Genomic DNA, 26,959 nt, shown 5'->3' on the forward strand with positions numbered 1-26,959 from the left:
TCGGGTGAAATATTTATCTCAAATATTCACTAGATTCTAATCCGATCTTATATCCTATATGAACACTTCCATACTACAAATATACTTGAATCCAATCGGATGAAAACCGAATCTAGATCCTATATTTCTTGATATTTGATCTAGATATCATATTTAACTTGTTACTAGGCAACAAATTGAAGAGGCTCTATTTTTCTCGGAAAGGATTAACATTCGCAGATTGTTTTTGCACGGTATATCTTTATTTGTATGTTATGCAATTTAAGTTTCTAAAGGGGTAGAAAATGATACCAACATTAATAGGAACAATTATAATGATAATATAAACTACAAATTGCTCCTACAATATGCTAATAATATCATGTATATCTCTTAAGAATTAAACTGCTAATTGAACATTTTAAGAACAAAGATAAATTCCAAATGAAGGCATGATTATAATTTTCTGCCACTACATAGTTAAGTATCTTAACCATCCAAACAAGCGGATGTTTGTACTCTGTAACGCATGGCATGCTAATCTCCAGCTCATCCCGGTTAACTTCACAGGTTAATATACCGTTAGAAGCTCACAAAATTACCTTCAAAATCAAGTAGCTCAAGCACTGTCTGTCTCATTTCCTGAATCGATATTCACAGGTTGTTGCGGATTCTTGTAGCCACTAATCTCATCCTTGTAACGTTTTTTATCAGCACGAGCTTTTGCCTCATATGGTTCCTTCTCCTCCGCTGTGCATTTAACAGGAAAATAATTAAATAAAGCTTGGTCATAAGGTAAGCTTGGATCATATCTGACACTGAACAATTAAATTAGCAATCAGCCATACCTGACATCTTTTTCCATTTTTCTCCAAGTACTCTTCCCACATCCGTAAATGAAATTCCGGGATTACTTTTCTTTAGATTCTGCGATTAAAAAGGGAAAAAAAAAAGTTAAGAAAATGTGAAAAATCAACTTATAAATCCCCACATAACAGCTCAGCAATCTCAGCTACAGTATCTAATTTCTTACAATTAATGCTAGATCCTAACAACCAAATGCACCTGACACGCTGACAAGGAAAGTTGGGCTCCTCGGTCTCTCCCAATTTACTTAATTATATGCATGAATTTCCGTGTAAGACAGTATTTTTCAACTCAACCAAAAATGCTATGAGGAGCTAAAGATCATATTTCCCAATACTGTAATAAGAGAATGAGTCCAGAAACAATGTGGCAGGATGCTCTAAGGTTTCTCTTGCACTAATATAGGCTTGCCAAAAGATTTCAGGTTATCTAGAATCTGGCCTTATAAGAATCATACTGGAGAAACTTTACTCCAGGCACATATAGAAGTTATGACCGTTGTGGTTCATGTCATGCCACCACTCAATGGGAATCATATTACTCATGTTATAAATATATATATTGCATTCACATGATCTTATTAATTTGACACCCCACATCAAGATAAAAATTTATGTGAAGCAACATTATTTGTGTCTTGCTGCAAAAGGTTTCTGGATGCATCAATGCTCGACTTCCTCCTTAAACGATCTGCTAGAGCAACATAAGTAACTTGAACTACCAACTGGAACCCAAAATCATGAAGGGTAGGTATCCGTAAGGGGAAACTGAAATACTCTCACCTACATCCCCCAGTCAGCCTAAATCCAAATGGGCCTACCCAGATATGTACAAAATCATACCTCTCTTTCCATTTGAGAAAAGAACATGAAACCAGACATTGCCCTCTTGGGTGCATTTGGGTCCTTTTTCTTTTTCTGCTTTTTCTTTTTTCCATCTTCATCAGCATCTTTTGATCTCTTTTTCGAAGTAGATGCCTTAGAAGGCAGCTCCTTCTTTGATTCCTTTTTGGCAGGCTTCTGAAAATCAACCACCATTGAAGTGTTAGATATGTTAAAGATTAGTAGAGGGAAGTAACCATTGTCACCAGATTATACCACAAGACAGCAAAGGCAAATAAAGTGAATCACTTGCCTCTTTCTCATCACCACTTATACTAGCATCAGAATCATCTCCTCCAGAATCATCAGTTGGAGAGCCTTCATCATCCTTGTCAGCAACAAAATCTTCATCCTGCAGATTATTTATCACATGGAATTTAGTACTGCATAGTGATATCTGGCCCTGAACACTATTTAGCATGATTCGGTCTTGCATATAACAAGATAGCTGCTATATTAAAAAATAGACACATGTAGTGTAAAAAATTATACATTTAAAAATGTTTTATAATGTAGAGGATAATGCATCACAAAAATGTTTAAAAAACCTACAATTATACAAGTAAACATTATAAGTAATAATCCACAACAATAACAACAGTTTATCCCACTAGATGAGGTCAGCTATGCGGATCAAGTGATGCAATTGCGCCTTGCCATAGACCATGTCTATGCTCAGCCCTTCGATGCTAAAAGTCTTTTGATAATTTCAAATAGTTTTCTTGGGTTAATAATCAAAATTTGTAATTTACACTTTAAATACATGATAGCTATTAATCTAATATATAAATAATAATAAGTCGATGATAATAAAATGATGTCTCCTAAACTACAAGAAAAACACCATTTAAATATATGCTATGAGAAGTTAAGGATAGGACACAGAGTGAAATGAAAAATTTAGGCACCTCCTCGTCACTTTCATCACCGGCTTCATTTCTGATGCGCTCGAGATGTGGATCAACAGCATCATCATCATCATTCTCAAGAACCTTAGCCATACCAACAGATCCTGGTTGGGCATCTCCTAAGTTCATAATTTTCAATCCCTTTGAACTGCATTTGAAGGAAAAACATGAAAAGTTAATAAAATAAGTAGTTACTTGTGCACATATGTAACAATGTGGCATGTAACTGACATTTACCTGATAAAACCATACAAATTGTGGTACTCATTTCTTTGAATATTACGAAAAAGATGCTCTTGATCAGACTTTAGTCTGACCAGAAGGTCAAAATAATGCATATTTGAACCACCAGCACCATGCCGCTGAAATTCAACATAGTCGATCTAATAGAAAAGACAGAACAATTAACCTCCAATATATATTCTCATTTGCATGTCAAATAGTAAACTATATATGTTCATCTGTGAGCATACTGGATTTTACCTCTTCATGAAGAATAAGAGTTGGAGGTTTAGGAAGAAAGAAGAAACTCTTCTCAAGGGGATAAAGAATTCCATCTTCAGCTTTTAAAGATGATTTCACTGCATAACCATCGTGGCAACTTCTAAATTTTCCTGGTTTGGTAACCTTGGCACCAGACAAACCACGCAATATTGTTGTGAACACTTCATGCATGAGCCCCTGATTATTAAATAGGAAATAATCATCAATTATTCTATCACATGTAATAGGCATAGCAACCAGTTCCATGAATTCTTGCATCATTTAAGATATCCAAAATGTTCTCTCTTATTTTCCCATACAGTGAAGTACTGTGCGGTTAAGCATCTATTAATAACAGTCTAGCCAAATACCTTATAGGATAACTCCAACTTGTCCTTGTACTTGCTGTTATAAAGATCTTCACTCATAGCCAACTCACTTTGAACAACATAATCAGTTTCAAACTATATAGATCAAACCAAAACAAAAAGACTGTTAGATCCAGAAGCAAGGAATATATGTATCCACTCAACTGGTACACCATTTTAACAATGATACCTGCATTACAATATGAGGGTACAGAGTTTGTCCTTTCCGAATAGGTGGGTCCAGACTAATAATAACGAACGTATGTGGCTGATTAGACTAGGGGTACATACAAATAAGAAACATGAGAATTGTCAGTATACTATAACAAGTCAGGATGAAAGGGACATCAACTAAAGAGATGGCTAGCTAGCTGCATCAAAGTGTTATTTGTAAATACAAGAATGCAAATGATCAAGGAATAAACCTTGGGAAGTAAAAATAGGCGAACTACACTGCTATACTGGATTTTGAAATCATTAGCCTGTCCCTGAAGCCGCAAGAATGAAAGATGTAGCTCAACACTATATCTTCCCCTACAAAAAAGTAGAACTTTTGGTTAAAAAAAGACCAACTAATTCTTTTCCTGAATTGAGACATCGAATCAATAGAAACAGGGTAACAACAATAAGAAGCAAAAAGTGTTTGAACCATTCATGTGTGTTTAAATCTATATGTACATGTGAAGACATTACCTAGGTGTGAGGATCGCAATACCCTCAAATGTGACAACAGCATCTTCACCTCCAGCACCAACATCAGCCATGGACATGATTTTGTCATGGAAAACCTTACACCAACAAGAGTGTGCAAATGTCAGCTAAGTAGAAGTTATAACCACAACAGATGTCATCAAATGATGAAAAATCACCTGAGCAGGAGGTCGATTTTCATCACCAACAAACTGCGTGTTAGAATTTGGGATGTGGAAACTTATCTCCATCAATGAATCTTTCTGAGACCATAACATACATAATATTAGACAACAACAACAACAACAACAATAATAATAATAATAATAATAGTCCAGACTAAGCTTAGATTACGAATATTCTTTACAAATTAGCTGTGTTATTCTTGACTCTATGAACACTGCATTGTCCTATGGCCTAGTCTATCTAGAACAAGCTTTCTGAAATCTTTAGTGTGGTGAGTTTGCCCAATGGTTTCTCTCACCAAGTTCACAGGGTTTGGCTCTTGTAAAGAAGTAAATATATTGTGCCAATCCTTAGTTTTTGCTAATCTTTGGTGGACTCGATTACAAAAGAATGAAAGAATTTTTATGGAGTCCTTTTCAACTATAAACTTTATTAGAGTCAAGAATAACTCTTTTCACGTCCTTTTGGTGCTCTTTTCAATGTCAATTTAATGTGTTTATTTATCCTGATACAAAGGCATCAACATGAGTTGTTACACATTTTATTTTAGCATTTCATTCTAGATTTTTGTTTCTTTGTAAGGATGCCAAAAATTTCCCTTTTCTTATGTGTATGTACCTCATTGGCTCCAGTTGTGTCATCCACATGAAACTCCAAGATCACATCATTTTTCCCCTGAAGCTGTGTCTGAGAGACATCAGCTAAAGACACTTCAAAAGCTTGTTTTGAACCAACCATGAAAGCCAGCATATTTCCTGAAACAGAACAAAAGTTCAGGAATATTCACACAGCACAAAAATAGTGAACCCAAGTATATCAAAAAGGATGCAGCATAAACTGAAAGGACACATTCGATTGCAAAGGGAAAAACCAAGAATAAAAGTTCCTCTATGAAAACCCCACTCCTCAAATGATTTTTTCTTCAGATTTTCACAAGATCAAAGTATAAAATAAAGTGATATCTAATTTTACACCTAAATTGCACCTAGTGGGGTAATCTCAGATATTGATACTTAAATTTGTAAGAGAATTCAAACTTAAAAATAAAAAATAAGAAAAAACCATCAAATTAAGAACCAAGGAAAAAGAAAAAAGAAGGAACTAGTTCATGAACTCATGGTAATCTCCAAACACACAATTTTCTGAAAGTATTAGGTTTAGCAAGTATGGATGGCAAAGCAGAATGCTTGAGACACACAGAACGATCAAGAGGGAAAAGATTACAACACATTAATTCATGTATATATCACTAACCATTTAGATCAACTTCTCCCCAGTTGCGCCCACTTACAGAAAGCTGCTTCTCCTCTACTGCTATCCCACATGTATTTTGGAAAAAATTGGTCAAATTTGAAACATCCTGCCAGAATTGTACAAATTAACTCCATAACAAAGATCTTTTAATAACTGAATGATTCTCTTGATCACAAAAGTATGTAAATGCACATTCAAAAGGGATGGAGAGAAACCTGGTCACGGAAACCAGTGAACTTGTAAAACAAACCGTCCTTGATCTGAACACCTAGTTGATTAGTCCTTGGAACCTTCATCCATGTCACTCCCATTATGTCAGCTTTATCGACTTCAATCAATTTACCACCCCCCTGTCTCTTCCATATAATACCTCCTGAATATATCTTCATCTGCCCTGGATTCTGCAACCCCAATCACACGAAAAGAAGTATTATACATAATAATTTCTGGTTTCTCCGCAATTATTCACTTATTCACATAAGCTTTACTCTTCTCTTCTTATAAGAACTAATGTAACTAATTGTATTGTTTGAAAAAGTTAGCAACAAAAAATTGATCAAACAAAGCTTGCCATGGAACAGGTAAATAGGTAATGCAACCATGATTAAGGGAGCAGATTCAACGTTACCCTATATGTATGAATTGAAGAGAAATGATATTTGTACCACCCTTTACGCCCTAGTGTTCATCAATCGAGTTCAGACAATTTTTTTATCTTCTTCGAATTCTTATCAATCACTCGTGGTTCAAACTCACAAAATGATTTCGTTCCATTCTCTACTTTCTACTTCGCTACTTTCCCCTAACTCTCAAAAAGTTCCCTATAGTAGTCACTAAAAACCAAAAAACTTTAACCTATTCACAACGTAATGTTCTTTCTTAAACTAAACCCTAAGCACAAAAGACGAAAAACAAAAGTAAGTAACACAGAATAAAACCCTAAGATTTGCTCGCTAAACCAGCTGGTTTCAGGTTCCCGTTTCGCTTTTTCACATCGTCACATCAAATTCCACACAAAAAAAATTAAAAAAAAATCCCAAAAAAAAAAAAAAAAAAAAAAAAAAAAAAAAAAACTCCACATAACACTTAAATGACTTATGATGAAAGAAAGCTCATAAAGACAATCCACCAATGATCATTTGATTATTAAGCTTTTCATAACTCTCTTCCCTAAATACCCTCTTCACACCTTTTCATAACTCTCTTCCCTAAATACCCTTCACCAATCACCTCAATCACGGTTCCCGTTTCGCTTTTTCACATCGTCACATCAAATTCCACACAAAAAAAATTAAAAAAAAATCCCAAAAAAAAAAAAAAAGAAAGTAAAATTCCAGTAGCAAAAGAAAGCCGCCAAACAAGGGCAGCAGTGAGTGATACAGATAAGGCGAAGAAATCAAACATTTCGTGGAAAATTTCAATGCTGGTTGCAGCGAAATTCAAAACCAGGGTTTAGAAAACAAAAAAGCAAGAACAAAATCGTGGTTCCAGAAAGGGAAAAAACATGAATAAAAAAGAAAAGAAAGAACCGAAAGAAATTAGAAGATTATGGAGATTGATGGAGAGAGCTTACAGTGCCTCCGCGGCCACCGAGGGTGATGTTGTTGAATTGATGACCATCCGCCATGGCCCTTACAAAAACTGATGCTGCTGTTGTCGATGTTCGAGGGTAAGAGTGAGGGTGAGGACGTTGGCAATGAAAATGTCTCTCGTATTTATTTCATCAAAGGTAGCGCAAGCGCGAACGGTACTATTTAATGGACCACATGAGCCGGTCAGGTCCGTATTTTAGATAGACCGGACCGAGTCATATTTTTTAACCGCCATTTGATGATTATTATGTAATGAGTAAAATGTTGTAGAATAAATAAATAAATAAATAAGGAAGAGGAAATAGATATAAAATAAAGAAATATAAATAGATAGTTTTAATATTAATATTATATATATCATATAATTATTTAATATAATAAAAATGATTCATATATTTAAATATATGTAGCAACGTAAAAGAGATGAAGAAATATTAGTAATGTATAGAAAAAGTATTATTTGTTGTAGAATAAAGAGAGAGAGAGAATAATATTTGTTATTGATCTATTATTCACGGAGGCTTAATCTCCTATTTATATACATAAGGGACTTCATTTTCAACTCTCAATTAATATGAATTCATCTTTGGAAAGATGATTCTTTTAATTAACCGCCTAAGTCATAAATGGGCATCCACACATTTGTTCTTATCACAATACTCCCCTTGGATGACCATTTAGAATTATGTCTCGTTAAAACCTTACTAAAGAAAAACCTAATGGGAAAAAACTTTAGTGAAGGAAAAAGAATACATTATCCTTTGTGATGGGAACTGCCTCGTTAAAAACCTTGTCAAGAAAAATCCAATGGGAAAAAACCTGACCAATGAAAAAAGAGTACAGTCTCCCCCTCTTGTCGACATCATTTAATGTCTCGAAATCGGCTCATCCCAATCTCATGTACTAATCTTTCAAAGGAGGATTTTGGAAGTGACTTTGTAAATAAATTTGCCAGATTATCACTTGAGCGGATCTGTTGGACATCAATTGTCCATTGATTTTGAAGATAATGAGTGAAGAAGAACTTGGGAGAAATATGCTTTATTCTATCACCTTTGATGTATCCGTCTTTAAGTTGAGCAATGCATGCTGTATTATCTTCAAACAGGACAGTTGGAGCTATCTTATGATCAATCAGTCCACATGATGACAGAATATATTGGATCAAATTTCTGAGCAAAAAACACTCGCGACTTGTTTCATGAATCGCTAGTATTTCGGTATGATTAGAGGATGTTGTAGCAATCGTCTGTTTCGTGGACCTCCATGATATAGCTGTACTACCATATGTGAACATGTAACCTGTTTGAGACCTCCCTTTATGTGGATCAGACAAGTATCCAGCATCTGCATAGCCAACTAGTTGTGACTTGGATTCATAGGGATAAAATAATCCTATATCAATCGTTCCATGAAGATATCAAAAGATTTGTTTGATTCCACTCCAATGTCTTCTGGTTGGAGAGGAATTATACCTTGCTAGTAAGTTCACAGCAAATGATATATCGAGTCGTGTATTATTAGCAAGATACATTAGCGCTCTAATGGCACTGAGATATGGTACTTCGGGACCAAGTATATCTTCATTTTTTCTTTTAGGACAGAATTAATCCTTTTCCACATCCAAAGATCTTACGATCATTGAGGTACTTAAGGGATGTGACTTATCCATATAAAATCTCTTCAAGATTTTCTCTGTCTATGTTGTTTGATGAATAAAGATCCCACTTTTTATATGCTCGATCTGCATGACGAGACAAAATTTAGTCCTTCCAAGATCTTTCATCTCAAACTCTTCTTTTAGAATTTTATAATTGTTGGAATCTCTTCAGGAGTTCCAATGATATTTAAATCATCAACGTACACAGCAATTATAATGAATCCAGATGCAGATTTCTTTATGAAAACATACGGGCAGATATCATCATTCTTGAATCCATTTTTGGCCAGATACTCAGTAAGACGATTATACCACATTCGTCCAGATTGCTTTAGACCATATAAAGATCTTTGCAATTTAACTGAGTATAACCCCTGTGAATATTCATTGGATGGTTTAGATATCTTTAGTCCTTCAGGGACTTTCATATAGATATCCCGATCTAATGAGCCGTATAAGTAGGCTGTTACTACATCCATTAAATGCATATGCAGTTTATGATATGCAGATAAACTGACCAAATAACGCAATGTTATCGCATCCACTACAGGGGAATACATTTCTGCATAATCTATACCGGGCTTTTGTAAAAAACCTTGTGCCACAAGTCAGGCTTTGTAGCGCACAACTTTATTTTTCTCATTTCATTTTCTCACAAATACCCACCTGTATTCAATAGGTTTTACATCTTCAGGTGTACGGACTACATGTCCAAAGACTTCACGTTTTGCAAGTGAGTCTAATTCAGCCTTCATGGCTTCTTCCCATTTTGGCCAATCATTTCTTTGTCGACATTCTTCGATTGATCTTGACTCAAGATCCTTATTTTCATGCATTATATTCAATGCCACATTATATGCAAATATTTCATTGACAATTGTCTTATTTCGATCCCATTTTTCTCCTGTAAAGACATAATTTATCGAGATCTCGTCATTTTCACAATTTTCAGGTACCTGAACGTCTTCTGGCGTTAAAACTATATCAGAATTTTGGACAACTGCAGGTGTCTTTACTATGTCTTTTTCAACAGGAATAGTATTTACCTCTTTTCTCTTTCGAGAATTTTTTTTCTTTGGAACCGACAGGCCTACCACGCTTCTGGCGTGTATTTGCTTCGGTGGCAATTTGTCCAACTGGGACATCAATTCGAATTGGGGCATTTTTCGCTAGTATATAAGATTTGGTTATCCTCTTTCAGGCAATTCATTTGCCATTCTTTACAAATGTATAATCTTTTGAACTTCTAGTTCACATTGCCCTGATCGACGATCTAAATGATGATGCATTCCAATTGAGTTTCTTTTCAGGAAGCTTATTCTCTCCCCCTAATTTTGAAAATTTTAATTCATCAAAATGATAATCCGCAAATCGGGATTTAAATACATCCCCAGTTTATATCTCAAGATACCTTATTATAAAGGGAGAATTATATCTAACATATATCCTCAATTTTCTTTGGGGTCCCATTTTGGTGTGATTAGGTGGTGCAATGGAAATATATATCGCACACCCGAATATTCTTAAATGGGAAACATTTGGCTGCTGGCCAAAAGCTAATTGCATAGCAGAGAACTGATGGTAACTCGTTGGCCTCAAACGAATAAGTGCTGCGGCATGTAAAATAACATGCCCCCAAATCGAGGTTGAGAGATTCGTTCTCATAAGTAAGGGTCTAGCAATTAATTGGAGGCGTTTAATAAGTGATTCTGCTAACCCATTTTGTGTGTGAACATAAGCTACTGGATGTTCAACACTTATTTCATTAGCCATACAATAAGCATCAAAAGTTTGGGAAGTAAATTCACTAGCATTATCAAGACGAATTACTTTGATTGAATTTTCTGAAAATTGTGCTTTTAATTGAATAATTTGAGCTAGTAATCTCGCAAACGCCAGGTTGCGAGAAGACAATAAGCACACATGTGACCATCTCGAAAATGCATCTATCAGGACCATAAAATATCTAAAAGATTCACATGGTGGATGAATAGGTCCACGTATATCACCTTGAATCCTTTCTAAGAATTCAGGGGACTCAAATCCAATCTTTACTGGTGATAGCTTTAAAATTAACTTCCCTTGAGAACAGGCAGCACAACAAAATTCACTAGATTTAAGAATCTTCTGGTTCTTTAGTGAATGTCCATGGGAGTTTTCAATAATTCTCGGCATCATGGTTGTTCGCGGATGACCCAATCGGTCGTGCCAATTTATGAATTCATTTGGGTTAGTAAACTTCTGATTTACAGTGGCATGTGATTCAATTGCATTAATCTTGATATAATATAACCCAGATGAAAGTGAGGGTAACTTTTCTAATATAACCTTTTTATTTGAATCATGAGTTGTGATACATAAGTACTCATGATTTCCCTCATTCATAGTCTCAATATGATATCCATTTCAGCGAATATCTTTAAAGCTCAACAAGTTTCTCAGAGACTTGGTAGATAATAGTGCATTATTTATTATGAATTTTGTTCCTCCAGGAAACAAAATTATAGCTCTTCCGGAGCCTTCAATCACATTGCCTGAGCCAATAATAGTATTAACATATTCTTCTTTTGGCACAAGATGGGTAAAATATATATTACTTTTAAGAATAGTGTGCGAAGTTGCACTATCCGCAAGGCATACATCCTCATTATATATCCTTGCCATTTTCTTTAAAGACAAATAATTATAATAAAATGAGTAGAAATACACATGCAATAGTTTTGAAATTCATAAATATCATATTTGAAATTCAGATGCATAAAAATAAAACTTAACAAAAATTTATGAATACTTAACAAACTCACATATTAAACTATTCCATCATTGATCAAATAACCAATATTTCCTTCAGAATCCTTAAAGAAATTAGATACATCATAATGAGTGGTGGAATTTTCATCATTTGAAACAAAATTTGTTTCCTTTTCTTTATCATCCTTTTTCAAGGATGCTTGATAAAGATCAACTAGGTGCATTGGGGTACGACAGGTATATGACTAATGGCCCTTTCCACCACAACGGAAGTATTTATCCTCAATTGATTTACTTTGCCCATTGTTTCTTTCTTTATCCCACTTCTGGTGAGATCCTTTCTTATGAATATAATTTTTCTTCCTTCCATAGTTTTTTTTATTACCAAAATCTTGCCATTTACCTCTTCTGGAGTTATGATTTACCGCATTTGCTTCAGAAAACGGGACGGCGCCAGCTGGGCACACTTCATGATTTCTTAAGAGCAACTCATTGTTGCGTTCAGCAACAAGAAGGCAAGAAATTAGTTCAAAATATTTTTTTTAAATCATTTTTCTCGATACTGCTACTGCAGGAGCACATTCAAGGCATAGAAAGTCGAGAAAGTTTTCTCTAACATATCGGGCTTGAGGAAGTACCACCGTCTTTTGATGATTGTACCTTTCTTCAAGGTCTTTTCACAGATCTACAGGATCTTTTAATGTGAGATATTCATTTTTCAATCATACGTCAAGATGACGCTGAAGGAAAATCATGGCTTTGGCTTTATCCTTCTAGGATACATTATTTTCAGCCTTAATGGTATCTCCAAGATCTATTGAATCAAGATGGATTTTATCATCTAGTATCTATGATAAATAATTGTTTCCAAATATATCAAGAGCATTAAATTTAAGATGAGAGAGCTTCGACATAATGAAAATTTGTTACCTGAGTCTTCCTAAATATTTTATCAGAGTCTCGTGCTGATAACGTGTTGTAGAATAAATAAATAAGGGTAAAGTATATTTTTTGTCCCTAAAGTTTGACAAAAGTTTCAAAAATACCCCTAAGTTTTATTTTGTTTCAATTTTGTCCTAAAAGTTTTCGATTTGCTTCAAATATACCCCGAACGGCTAATTTTTCAAAAAATTTAAGACCAATTCAACAACAATTTCATAAGAATAACCCTCAATACAAGCAAATCAAGCATATTTTTCATGCATTATTGTTAGATTGGTCTTAATTTTTTTTAAAATTTAGCCGTTAAGGGTATATTTGATGCAAATCAAAAACTTCTAGGACAAAATTGAAACAAAATAAAACTTAAGGGTATTTTTAAATTTTTTGCTAAATTTCAGGGACAAAAAATATACTTTACCCAATAAATAAATAAGAAAGAGGAAATAGATATAAAATAAAGAAACATAAATAGATAGCCTTAGTATTAATATTATATCTAGCTACCAATATAATTACTCAATATAATAAAGATGATTCATATATTTAAATATATGTAGCAACGTAAAAGAAAGGAAGAAATATTAGTAATGTATAGAAGAAATATTATTTGTTGTAGAATAAAGAGAGAGAGAATAGTATTTGTTATTGATGTATTATTCACGGAGGCTTAACCTCCTATTTATACACATAAGGAGACTTTATTTTCAACTCTCAATTAATATGAATTCATCTTTAGAAAGATGATTCCTTCAATTAACCGCCTAAGTCATAAATGGGCATCCACACATTTGTTCTTATCACAACATAAAAACCCTTTTTCGATCCTTGATTGTTTATTTGATGGGCATTGTATTCTTTAACAATTATAAAAATATAAATTAATTTTTAACTATTTTTATATTTGTTCAATTCAATTCCTAATAAAAAAAAGACAAATNATACATTATGTAATATAATCTCTAATACATTTTATTTTCTAATATGTTTGGTAGTCCATTAGACCGATTGAAGAGATATCGTTGGAGGTGAGAATCAGAACCTAAATGAGAGAGTCGAAGTGAGATATCGAGACTGTGAGTCGTCGGTTGGTCGGCGAATGGGTCACCTGCAAGGATATTCTGATGCTAAAGTAAGAGTCCGTACGATGAGGCGGCTAATTAGGGTTACATAGCTAAGGAGAGGGGTAGGTCCCTCTCCTTTTATCCCAGATTATATGGGTGGGCCCTCTTTCGTCAGCGCCCAACCCCTCAGAAGCTTCCACCAACTGTCAGGATCTATTCGAGAGATCAAGGCACGTGCAGGACGTCATGTCGTACGGACGGGGAGTGGGTCTATTTGGTGGACCCCCATCTGTCGGCCTGAGCAAGAACGGTGCCCTAAATGCATCAAGTTGCGAGACTCGCGACTGGTGCATTCGCTCTGCCCGTGTCCTCGTGAGAGGCGATATTCTCCCCACGTGTCTTTGCCGGCATGATTTTTACTCTTCTAGCACCTTCCTCAGCCGTGGGGGTTGCCCCCAGCCCTTTGTTTGAGGGTGCCGCTTCGGTTGTTGTGCTGGACGCATTAAATGCGCTTTTAAATATGATTTGAAAGCTTGTAGAAAGGTCCATTATACCCCTAACCTTTCGCGCTTCTTATTTCTTAGTAGCAGTTGTCATCCCTCTTCATATCATCATTTTCATTTTCTTCTTTCCTCATTCTTATAACTGCTTGTCACCCTCTACTTTTCTTACCTATTCTCATCGCTTCTTCAGGGGTCTTTTTCATGTGGAGTGACCCTCCTGCAGAGTTATCCAGAGACATTCTAGTGGTCTCAGAGACTCCATCATAAAATATCTGCAGTTGAAACCAATTTGAGAACATATCAGGAGGACACTTCTTGAGCATCAACTTATATCTCTCCCAGGCTTTATAGAGAGACTCACCCTCTCTCTACCTGGAAGTTTGGATATCTGTCCTCAGCTTAGTCAGCCTTTGAGGTAGAAAGAATTTGGTCAGAAACCTATTGACCACCTTATCCCAAGTGTCCAAGCTCTCATTGGGTTGAGTGTCAAGTCACTATTTAGCTCAATCCCGTATAGCAAATGAAAATAGAAGTAGCTTGTAAACATCAGGATGGACCTCATTAGTTTTCACAGTATCAAAGATCTGCAGGAGATTAGAAATAAACAGATTCGGATCCTCCCCGAAGGCCTCTAAGGTTGATACCAGAAGGATTGAGTTAAAGAACCAATGCACCAAATATAGCCGTTTTTTAGCCTACTAGCTATCTTTGTGATGTTGCGCCATATACTCGAAACTTGCATAGGACACTTAAGATCCAAACCCAGGCTTTCTTGAACATATTTAGCTAGCATTATGCGCACCCATAATCTGTCCCTTCCATGAAAGAGCTGCCAAACCAGTTTGCCAAGAAGGGCAGTATTAACACACTGAGCGTCGCAAACAACAAGCCCACCATACCTCTTAGGCATAATCATAGTATCCCAATTCAATAACAGAAATTGCACATAACAGAATCAATCTTAGAACACACCTTGTTGGGGAAGAAGACCTGCATCTGGTATATAGGTAGAGAAGCTGCCACAGATTTCATAAGACATAATCTACCGGCCCTATTAAGAAGCCAACCATTCCAGCTAGACAATCTGCTCTTAATTTTCTCCACCACCTCTAAGCAAGCCGCTCTAGATGCCTTCAGATGATTGAGGTTAACCCCCAAGTACTTGCCCAAATTATTACTAAATCTAATAGATGACTGGTGCGGAATTTATAACCACAAAGTATCCGGCAAGTGCACCGGGTCGTACCAAGTAATACCTTACGTGAGTAAGGATCGATCCCACGAGGATTGATGGATTAAGCAACAATAGTGTTTGATAGGATTAGTTAGACAAACAGAAAATAGTGTTTGGAAGTTCAAAAGCATTAAAAAATAAAGAAGAGTTTGAAGACAGGCAGGTGAATAGGTAAGGAATAAAATATGAAGAAATAGTTAAGGCTTCAGAGTTATCTATTTTTCGCATTGACTTTTCTTATTAACTATTTTAATTATGCAAGATTTAATTCATGGCAAACTACATGTGACTAGACCCTAATTCCTTAGACCTTCCTAGTCTTCTCTAAAATTCATCAACAGCCAATTCCTTAGTCAATTAATTCCAATTAAAGGGTGATGATCAAATTCCAGTTTATATGCCACAAAAACTCTAATTACCCAAAAATAAAAGGATTATATATCACGTATCCCGTTAATCCAGATAATTAAAATTTAGGAGAATTTGTTTTCAAGCTGTTGTTCAAGTAAAGAGTTTTTCCAAGTTATACAAGAACTCAAATAGAAAGAGGGTCATATTTCCGTTCCACCCAAATTCATAAATTAAAGACGAAAACAATTCTTAAATATAAATCAAGATATTAATTAAAATAGAGAAACAATAAAATCAATCTATACAATAGATAGAGCTCCTAACCTTAACAATGGAGGTTTAGTTGCTCATGGAAAAGAGAAAATAAGGATTCAGGTAAAATGTACTGAGTTCCAATCTGATGGATCTGAATCCCCTAGGGAAGGAAAGTTTCTCCCTTTTATAACTAATCCTAATAAATTTAAAATCAAAATATCTAAAACTAAAAATAATATCTTTTCCTAAAAATAATATTTGAATTTAAATTAGAATTAATTATAGCAATCAGCAAATCTTCAATTGATGGATGGGGACCACTTAGCTTCACTTGGATCCACGCCTAACTTGGGATTAGCAGCATGAATTGGAGTTTAGTTGAGTGAAGTTGCACCTAACTTGGGCTTTAGTGCGCCTAACTTGAAGTGGGCAAGACCAATCTCGCGAATTGTTGTTGTGTCTTGCGCCTAACTTGAGAAATCTCAAGTTAGGCACAGCCTTGGCAGCGAGTTCAGAGAAGAAGTATGAACTATTATATATTGTTAGAAAGCTCTGGAAGTTAGCTTTCCAACGCCACTAGAATCACGTCCATTGGACCTCTGTAGCTCAAGTTATTCAGGTTTGAGTGCAGAGAGGTTAGGGTTGACAGCATCATTTGCCTTCATCTCTTCTTCTGTAGAAACTCCATCAAATCCAACTGAATGCTACCTAAAATAAATAGAATTGCACAAGACTCAAAGTATCATCTATAGTGGCTAAAAGATAATTAATTCTTGATTAAACTCAACAATTTAAATGCAAATTCACTAGGAAAAGATAGGAAAGATGCTCGCGCATCACAACACCAAACTTGAATTGTTGCTTGTCCTCAAGCAACCAAAAATAATGTAAGCTTAGGATGTGAATTTGCTTGAGAATGAGAGTTCGATTAAGCTCGTGTCTCTTCTTGTAGTGGGGTTTACAACTGTAATCCTGAATAATTTTGGCATCTCACTTTATCCTTTGAAGTTCAGAATGATTGGCATCCATAGGAACTCAGAATTCAGATAGTGTTATTGATTCTCCTAGTTCAGTATGTTGATTCTTGAACACAGCTATGAGTCTTGGCCGTGACCCTAAGCATTTTGTTTTTCAGTATTACCACCAGATACATAAATGTCACAGACACATAACTGGGTGAACCTTTTCAGATTGTGACTCAGCTTTGCTAGAGTCCCCAGTTAGAGGTGCCCAGAGTTCTTAAGCACACTCTTTTTGCTTTGGATCACGACTTTAACCGCTCAGTCTCAAGCTTTTCACTTGACACCTTCACGCCACAAGCACATGGTTAGGGACAGCTTGATTTAGCCGCTTAGGCCAGGATTTTATTCCTTTGGGCCCTCATATCCATTAATGCTCAAAGCCTTGGATCCTTTTTACCCTTTGCCTTTAAAGGGTTCTTGGCTTTTTCTGCTTGCTTTTTATTTTTTAATTTTTTTTATTTATATATTTTTTTTCCGCAAGCTTCGTGTTTTTCACTGCTTTTTCTTGCTTCAAGAATCAATTTTATGATTCTTCAGATTATCAATAACATTTCTCTTTTTTTTCATCATTCTTTTAAGAGCCAACAATTTTAACATTCATAAACTTCACTATCAAAAATATGCACTGTTCATGTCATGCATTCAGAGTCACAGAAAATACCACCACATTTGAATAAATGAGACTACTCTAAAAATTAAACTCAAATTCTTATGCACTACATCTGTTTTTCTTTCTTTTTGATTTCAAGCTCAGTGGGCAATACATGAGACATCTTTCAGAATTTAAAGCACTTAATAAAAAATTAAACTAGAACCTATGAATCTACTAATAAAGGATCATGCAATAAACAAAATGAAGTAGCAGAAAACCGGAACATAACATAATAAAAACGGGAAGGAATAAAGAAAATAAAAGGAACTCAACCACCTTAGTTATCCGAGCGGTCGTTTTATTCTTCAGGTTGTGCTCCTTTGTGAAGATGATTCACCTCCTTTAGTGCCATAAAAATAAACAGAAAACCCTTAAGCGAAGCGTCAACACCAAACTTAAAGGTTTGCTTGTCCTCAAGCAAGGAAGAACTGAAAATAAAAACAAATAGTAAGAGGAAAGAAGTATATAAGGATAAAAGAACAAGAGAGAATTAGGATTTTGGGGGGGTGAATGATTTGAAATCAAGCGCTGAGGTGTTCGGTTCCTGTGATAAAATAGCTGCATGATCTAGGAGAACTTTTAGTTAAATCAAATAAGTAAGAAAACTACCACTAATAAAAATAAAACAAAATAAAGCTAAGAATGAAAAGGAATGATCATACCACGGTGGGTTGTCTCCCACCTAGCACTTTTAGTTAAAGTTCTTAAGTTGGACATGTGGTGAGCTCCTTGTCATGGTGGTTTGTGCTTGTACTGATCCGGAAATCTCCACCAATGTTTGTAATTCCAATGGCCACCGGGATTCCAAACTAGGCGCATAACGCCTTCGAGCAAGTTGAAGCAAGTGACAAGGCCCCAATAGTGTTGATTGTGAGAATGAATTCCAGGGTCCTAAACCTTGCTTTTACACTCGTCTTCTTGTGGATCACCATTGTTCCCACCGGGTGGCAAGCAATCTGAATTCTCATAGAGACATCCAAACAACCTTCTAGACCCATTCAATTGAGCTCTACACCAATCCTTGCACTTCACTTTGGAGCATGCAATCATATTGAACCTTGCTTGACAACTCTCACCACTAACTATCTTCCTCTTACTCTTAATGTCACAAAGAGCTCTAAGTTGACCATCTGTCTCCAGTAGCCCATATTCAAGTGGGAACGTAAAGGTTAAGGATAGGAATTTTACCTACTTGAATGTTGTATTGGATGATGATGGCTTTGGGAGAGGTCTTGCAAGCTCCACTCCCTTGTGTTCTTCTTTGAATTCTTCCACTTCTTTGTAGGCTTCCTCAATTTCAACCTCTTCCTCTTGGTAGCTGTCTTCTAATTCAATCTCTTCTTCATTGCTTACCAAGGACATGAGAGGTTGTGCATCTTCCTCCTTTGTGGGTGCATCTTCCTCCTTTGTTTTTGCATCTTCCTCTTCTTCCATGTGTGAGGATGGAAAGTTCTCTAGTTCACTGGAGTATGAACTCTTTTGGTTGATCTCCTCACTTTCTTCTATAGGATCTTGTATTATATCTCTTGGGAAGGAATTTGCTTGCTCCTCTTCCTGTGGTTTGATAATCAACTGCACATGCTTCTCTACATTTTTGACACTTGTCTTTATATCATGTAAGAATTCTTTCATGAGAAGCTCAAGATCTGATGGTATTTGAGATGAATAAGAAGGAGGTGGCTCTTGATATGAATAAGAAGGAGATGATGGTTCTTGATATGGATAGAGAGGTGGCGGTTCTTGGTATGGGTAGAAGGATGATGGTTCACGATACGGATAGAGAGGTGGTGGTTCTTGATATGAATATGGAGATGGAGGTTCTTGATAGTTGGAACATAGAGCATTGAAGTTTCTTTGGTTTTGACTTTGTCAACCAAAATTTGGGTAGTTCCTCCATCTACAATCATATGAATTACTACTTGGGTGTGAGTAGTAACCCATATGATCTCGCTCCATTATTTTTCCTTAGCACAAAACACCAAAAAGGATTAAACGCACCATGTGGTAAACAGGAAAGCAAAGAAGAAAGAACAGAATTCTAAAAATTAAAATAAGAAAAATTAAAATAAAACTAACTAGAAAACACCAAACTTAATTTCAGAAATTAAAAAAAAATATTAATACTATTTTATTTAATTATTAAAATTTTTTTTGTTAAAAATAGAAATAAAATAAAACTAATAAATATTGAAAAATAAAGGAAAATTTAAATTTTTTTTTTGAAAAATAATAAAACAATATTTAAATAATATTAAAATTAAAACGCCTAATCTAAACAATCAAATAACTAATAGTTGTTAATCACAGTCAATTTCCGGCAATAGTGCCAAAAACTTGGTGCGGAATTTATAACCACAAAGTATCTGGCAAGTGCACCGGGTCGTACCAAGTAATACCTTACGTGAGTAAGGGTCGATCCCACGAGGATTGATGGATTAAGCAACAATAGTGTTTGATAGGATTAGTTAGACAAACAGAAAATAGTGTTTGGAAGTTCAAAAGCATTAAAAAATAAAGAAGAGTTTGAAGACAGACAGGTGAATAGGTAAGGAATAAAATATGAAGAAATAGTTAAGGCTTCAGAGTTATCTATTTTTCGCATTGACTTTTCTTATTAACTATTTTAATCATGCAAGATTTAATTCATGGCAAACTACATGTGACTAGACCCTAATTCCTTAGACCTTCCTAGTCTTCTCTAAAATTCATCAACAGCCAATTCCTTAGTCAATTAATTCCAATTAAAGGGTGATGATCACATTCCAGTTTATATGCCACAAAAACTCTAATTATCCAAAAATAAAAGGATTATATGTCACGTATCCCGTTAATCCAGATAATTAAAATTTAGGAGAATTTGTTTTCAAGCTGTTGTTCAAGTAAAGAGCTTTTCCAAGTTATACAAGAACTCAAATAGAAAGAGGGTCATACTTCCGTTCCACCCAAATTCATAAATTAAAGACGAAAACAATTCTTAAATATAAATCAAGACATGAATTAAAATAGAGAAACAATAAAATCAATCTATACAATAGATAGAGCTCCTAACCTTAACAATGGAGGTTTAGTTGCTCATGGAAAAGAGAAAATAAGGATTCAGGTAAAATGTACTGAGTTGATAGATCTGAATCCCCTAGGGAAGGAAAGTTTCTCACTTTTATAACTAATCCTAATAAATTTAAAATCAAAATATCTAAAACTAAAAATAATATCTTTTCCTAAAAATAATATTTGAATTTAAATTAGAATTAATTATAGCAATCAGCAAATCTTCAATTGATGGATGGAGACCACTTGGCTTCACTAGGATCCACATCTAACTTGGGCTTGGCAGCATGAATTGGAGTTTAGTTGAGTGAAGCTGCACCTAACTTGGGCTTTAGTGCGCCTAACTTGAAGTGGGCAGGACCAATCTCGCAAATTGTTGTTGTGTCTTGCGCCTAACTTAGAAATCTCAAGTTAGGCGCAGCCTTGGCAGCGAGTTCAGAGAAGAAGTATGGACTATTATATATCGTTGAAAAGCTCTGGAAGTTAACTTTCCAACGCCACTAGAATCACGTCCATTGGACCTTTGTACCTCGAGTTATTCAGGTTTGAGTGTAGAGAGGTCAGGGTTGACAGCATCATTCGCCTTCATCTCTTCTTCTGCAGAAATTCCATCAAATCCAACTGAATGCTACCTAAAATAAATAGAGTTGCACAAGACTCAAAGTAGCATCCATAGTGGCTAAAAGATAATTAATTCTTGATTAAACTCAATAATTTAAATGCAAATTCACTAGGAAAAGATAGGAAAGATGCTCGCGTATCAATGACACACTTGCCTATACATCTTTATGATTATTAGACACGCTCTTAGAACACAGCTTTGGACTTATCTAAGTTTAGCTTCATGCTCAATGCCTTACAGAACAAGTTCAAAAAATGCATGACCTGATGAACTTGAGAGTCTTGCTTGCTTTACAAAAAAAGAAGATCATCGGCGAACATGAGATGCGAGATTTGCAGGCCTCCTCGAGAAATAGCAACCGGGTCCCAAGCCCTCAACTCCACTTGATTAGAAATAAAGCTAGCTAGCATCTCTATACAGAGGACAAACAGATACGGCGATATCGGATCTCCCTGATGCAACCCTATCTTGGGTTAGAATCCATCTAACCTACTTCCATTCCACAAGATCGAAAGAGATGACGCTTGAATACAGTTCACAATGAGACTCCTAGCAGAGGTAGAAAAACCGAAACTACTAAAGGTGTAGTTTAAAAACTTTCAGTCTATCCGATCATATGCCTTTTCTAGATCGATCTTAAAAGCAATAGCGCCCTTTATCGACTACGTTTTCTTCAAGAAATGGAGCACTTTTTGCGCCACAATGATGTTGTCCGGAGCTCCTCTCCCAGGAATGAAGCCTCTCTAATTCGGACTAATAATATTAGATAAGTAAGGTCTCAAACGACTTACTAGCACCTTAGTTACTATCTTATAAATGACGTTACAAAGATTGATTAAAAATCCTTCATTCAGCTAGGGGTTTCAACCTTAGGAATAAGCACAATAAGGATTTCAAGCATAATTGAATTAATCGTGTCACCTTGAAACACCCTATGAACTAGACCTTACACATCTTGACCCACTATATTCCAATATTCTCTAAAAAAGAATGCTTAGAATCTGTCGTCCAAGGGTTTTGAAAAGACTCATGCTGTCCATTGCTAATTTGACTTCCAACATCGACATTAATTTAGTAAGGTTCTCACAAGCTTTTTTTTTGTTAAGAGTAGTACTAAAAAAATCTCCCAAACAGTCCACCTCCATCGGGTTAGTTACGCAAAAGAGTTTTTTTTATAGAAGTTCAATGCCTCCTGCTAAAGGATATCCGAATTAGAAGACCAAGTTCCATCTATCCTCATGTGTTGAGTTATATTCTTTAGCTAAGTGGGCACTGGATTTGATGGTCTCAGAACGTTTAGACCATTAAATGGTTCCAGAACAAAATATATTTTTTAAGTTCTTTTAATAATTGCTAAATAGTTTTTATCTAATTTTAATTATAAATTAACCCCATATATTTTATTTAATCATAAAAACAATTTTTTATTTTATAAATTATTATTTTATCATTAATCTATTATGTTTATTAACAATAAAAAATAAAACAATAACGAATTAGATCTTCCATTAATCGTAATAAACTTTTTGGCTATTCCAATCGATTAAAAGATTATATTTGATCCGTGATGTTCGTCCAGGACTGTGAAATCGTGTTTCTTTAAAAATCAATCGATTGGATTATCAAAACAATCGATTGAATTTCAAGTTTTCCATAACTTAATCGATTGGACTACAGGTTATTATCGCAAAACAATCGATTAAAAATTGTAAGGCAGCATGGTTTTCGCAAAAATCAATCGATTGGTCATATTGCCCAATCGATTGAACGATGACTAAAATGTGAGTTTTTATAATTCAATCGATTGTTTATACTACCCAATCGATTGAATGCTTCAAAACAACTTGAGATCTCACAATTTTGTTACCCAATTAATTGAATTCATCAAAACAATATGAATTTGCCGAATTCAATCGATTGGTTGTGCTACCCAATCGATTGAAGTGTGTACTACGCCTATTTCAATTTTGTTATCGTTTTTATAAATTATTATCTTATTATTCATCTATCTTATCTTTAAAATTCTATCTTCAATTTTTAAGGTTTTATTTTGATTTAGATACTCTAATCTTATCTTTTCTTCAAATGAATGTGAAAGAGTAGTACTCTGGTCTCTATAACCGTTCTATGTATGAAAAGAGGAGATTAATAGCTATGCTGATACACATTTTGTTCCTAAACTGTGGAGTATTGCAGTGCTTTGATAACTAGTTGGAACTTGATATTAATGGAAAAAAATTGAGGCTAGTATTAATCTCCTCTTTTCATACATAGAATGGTTATAGAGACCGGAGTGCTACTTTTTCACATTCATTTAAAAAAAAAAAAAGATTAGAGTATTTAAATCAAAATAAAACCTTAAAAATTGAAGATAGAATTTTAAAGATAAGATAGATGAATAATAAGATAATAATTTATAAAAACGATAACAAAATTGAAATAAGCGTGGTACACACTTCAATCAATTGGGTAGCACAACCAATCGATTGAATTGTGAGACTTCAGGTTGTTTTGAAGCATTCAATCGATTGGGTAGTATAAGCAATCGATTGAATTATTAAAAACCCACATTTTAGTCATCGTTCAATCGATTGGGTAATATGACCAATCGATTAATTTTTGCGAAAACCATGTCCTTACAATTTTCAATCGATTGTTTTGTGATAACAACCTGTTCGATTGAGTTATGGAAAACCTGAAATTCAATCGATTGTTTTGATAATCCAATCGATTGATTTTCAAAGAAACACGATTTCACAGTCCTGAACGAACGTCACGGATCAAATATAATCTTTTAATCGATTGGGATTGTCAAAAAATTTATTACGATCAATGAAAGATCTAATTCGTTATTATTTTTGTTTTTAATTGTTAATAAACATAATAGATTAATGATAAAATAATAATTTATAAAATATTATTTCGTTAAAAAAAAAAAAGTAAAAATTTAACGGTAGTTGATTTTCAGTCCCTACCAATGGATTTTCATTTCAAGCATAGTTGACTGATGAGTTCACTCAGGCACTACAACTTGCCAAATGGTTCGGAGCTGAGACCCATAAGCCCACTCCGCCGCCGCATCATCACTCATAAGTCACAATGTCCACTCTCCTCTTCCTCGTCGTCCTCCTAACAACCACCACGAGCAGCGGCGGCGCCCCAATCATAGGGCTAGACTCATTCCTATCCCAGCAATACCGCATCGACCGAGAAGCCACGAACGACACCTTCCTCATCCTCCCATCCACGATCAAATCATCCCTCTCCCACTCTCACCCAAACCCCCACATCCCAACCCTAATCTCCTCCCTCCTGTCTCTCCCCCTCCCTCTCTCCCTCTCCCTCCGCCTGGTCGGCGACTTCCCCTCCGACACCCCCTCCCTCCTCTCCTCCTTCCTCTCCGCCGCCTCCTCCCCCTCCCACCACTTCCACCTCATCTCCCCCTTCCCCTCCCAACCCCACCCTCTCTCCCTCTCCCACTCTCTCCACCTCCACCTCTCCCACTCTCCCTCCTCTCTCTCCCAATCCCTCTCCCAAGCCCTCTCCTCCCTCATTAACTCCACCCCCTCCCCTCTCCGCTCCTCCCTCACCCCAATCCCTTACTCCCCCATCGATGAAATCATCAAGCGCGATTACCACTCCCTCAAGCCCGTCCAAGGCGTCTACATCTACCTCATCAATTTGTCTCGCCCCAAACCCTATGCTTATAGCTTCAACGAAGGCTCCGGTGACTCGTCCCCGGCTGTCACTAAATGCCTCGGCAGCGTTTGGACTGCTAAGGAGCGTTATGTCTGGATCGACTTAGGTGCCGGCCCCTTCGATTACGGCCCTGCAATATCCGGCGACGGTGTCATCCCCCGTGGCGAGTTTCACCCGCTCGCTGCCGCCCATGGCCGCCCCAAGTCCCAGAAGGCATTTGCCGCCGACCTTGCCTCGTTGGTGTGGAGTGCATATCAGGTTTTTATGGTGCCTTCGCTGAGGATTCCGGTTCCCTTCGAGAATTCGCTGGTTGTGCAGTTTGTGCATATTTATTCAGGGGAGAAGGACCCTCGTGGATTGGAATGGAGCGCGATTGAGAAGGTTTTCAAGGATGAGGTTGGTGAGAATGGGCTTTTGTTGGGTTCTCAGTCATTGACCTTTAAGTCGTATGAGGTTAAGTACACTGAGTGTGCTGTTTGTTCGTTTGCAATTTCGCGGTCGATGAATTCGTATACTTCTAGGTTCTTGTTTGATAATTATACATTGATTGTGAGTGAGTACTTGGACTCTAAGAGGCTGCATCAGATTCTATCTGATTCAGCTGACGAGATTAGGAAGTCTGCCGGCATGCCGGAGGAGGATTTTGGTAGGATTGTGCCGGTGTATGTGTTTGATTTGGACTACAATTCGCTTCTGTTGTTGGATAGGTATCATCAGAGTGTTGCTTTTAAGGATATGGTAATTGCGGTTCGGACCAGGAATACGCAGACTGTGAGTGATTATAGCTGTAATGGTCGGCATGTGTTTACACAAACGAGAGAGCTCGTGAGGCCGCTGGTTGGATCGATCCTGCAGAGCATGTGGGGAGTTTCACCAACACATCTTTCTTGGAGCCCAAGGCACAACAGTACCCTGGTGGATTATACTTGGAGCATAGGGCAGACACCGTTTGGGCCATTCTCTGAGCTGTCGTCTCTGTCCTTTGTGCAGAAAGATGCAGCGCGGAGGAATATTCTGTTGACGACAATGAATTACAGCATATCAAGCGCTATAGATGTCCTTCAGTCCATTGAAACACATGGGGGAGACAGGAATCTGCTCAAGGGGAAGCAACATGTTGAGTTTGTTCAGAGGTGGAACCTTTTCAAGCACAAGCTGAACAAGGCTGTGTCTGCGCTGTCGCATTTGGATTTCGAGATGGCTTTGTACTCCTTGTGTGCTTTAAGGACCCTTCATTTCCCTGGGCTTCAGTTTCATTCTCGGCAGTGGCTTTCCTTTTCCTCTCTTATGTTTATGCGAAACGAGATAAGCTTTTCAGAAACAAAAGAAAGCAATTTTAAATTTTGATGCCATCACATGAGGACAGAAAGTCTGTAAGATTTTAACAAAACCCAACAGATGTATCATTGTAGAAGAGGTATGCTGATGGATTTAGCATTTAGATTTTGCTTAAAGTATTGACTTCAGATCAACCTGTGTTTTCATCACTTTGTTCATTCTCTGTTATCCGTCTGTTTTCTGGGGTATATCTTACCTTTTCAGCATTGTAGTATTATCTCATCATTACTATATGGCACATCAATATAACCAAAGTTATTCGATTGTAGGATGTTATGACTGTTTTACTGATGTAGGTTAGAAATCCTAGAATTGAATCTGCAGTGCTTAAGAGCAATACTAAAATTGGGATTGAAAAGTATAAAGAAAAATATCTAGAAGATAGTCAAAGAGGGCTGGCATTTGCTTATGTTATTAATAAAGCATGAAGAAGTATTCCATGTAACATCCATTAAAATCCTTATAACCCTTATACTGAGTTGAATTTTAGATAAGAACAAATTGTATCCGGGGGTGCCTTCTGCCTTGCTTTCCCAATGACTTATTAACCACTTCAATTTTTAAAGTGCAGAGAGTAAGTCCCAAGTCATAGGATATATATATAATGTCCATA

The 26,959-nt window shown here is 36.1% G+C and overlaps 2 protein-coding genes across 3 annotated transcripts; one reads left to right on the forward strand and one right to left on the reverse strand.

Annotated features, from left to right (window-relative positions):
- Positions 286–7,362, reverse strand: LOC107622857 (FACT complex subunit SSRP1). Of its 2 annotated transcripts, none has more exons than XM_016324909.2 (16): positions 7,190–7,362; positions 5,832–6,017; positions 5,617–5,722; positions 4,981–5,117; positions 4,356–4,439; positions 4,180–4,274; positions 3,912–4,020; positions 3,677–3,763; positions 3,490–3,582; positions 3,119–3,316; positions 2,873–3,018; positions 2,636–2,783; positions 1,981–2,079; positions 1,689–1,865; positions 828–906; positions 286–729 (listed from the first exon to the last, which is right to left on the reverse strand). In XM_016324909.2, exons 1-16 carry the CDS (start codon positions 7,241–7,243, stop codon positions 599–601), a joined length of 1,929 nt encoding a protein of 642 aa, XP_016180395.1. In that variant the 5' UTR covers positions 7,244–7,362; the 3' UTR covers positions 286–598. The 2 variants fall into 2 exon arrangements, with proteins under 2 accessions (XP_016180395.1, XP_020970568.1); XM_021114909.1 differs by lacking the exon at positions 7,190–7,362 and adding an exon at positions 6,245–6,351.
- Positions 24,264–26,617, forward strand: LOC107623515. The gene is given in 2 exon segments (XM_016325825.2): positions 24,264–26,221; positions 26,224–26,617. Coding segments are annotated over 2 exon segments (1,938 nt in total). The 5' UTR covers positions 24,264–24,408; the 3' UTR covers positions 26,349–26,617.

The sequence above is a fragment of the Arachis ipaensis genome, chromosome B10 (genome assembly GCF_000816755.2).
Source record: "Arachis ipaensis cultivar K30076 chromosome B10, Araip1.1, whole genome shotgun sequence".
In the NCBI taxonomy this organism is placed as follows: Eukaryota; Viridiplantae; Streptophyta; class Magnoliopsida; order Fabales; family Fabaceae; genus Arachis; species Arachis ipaensis.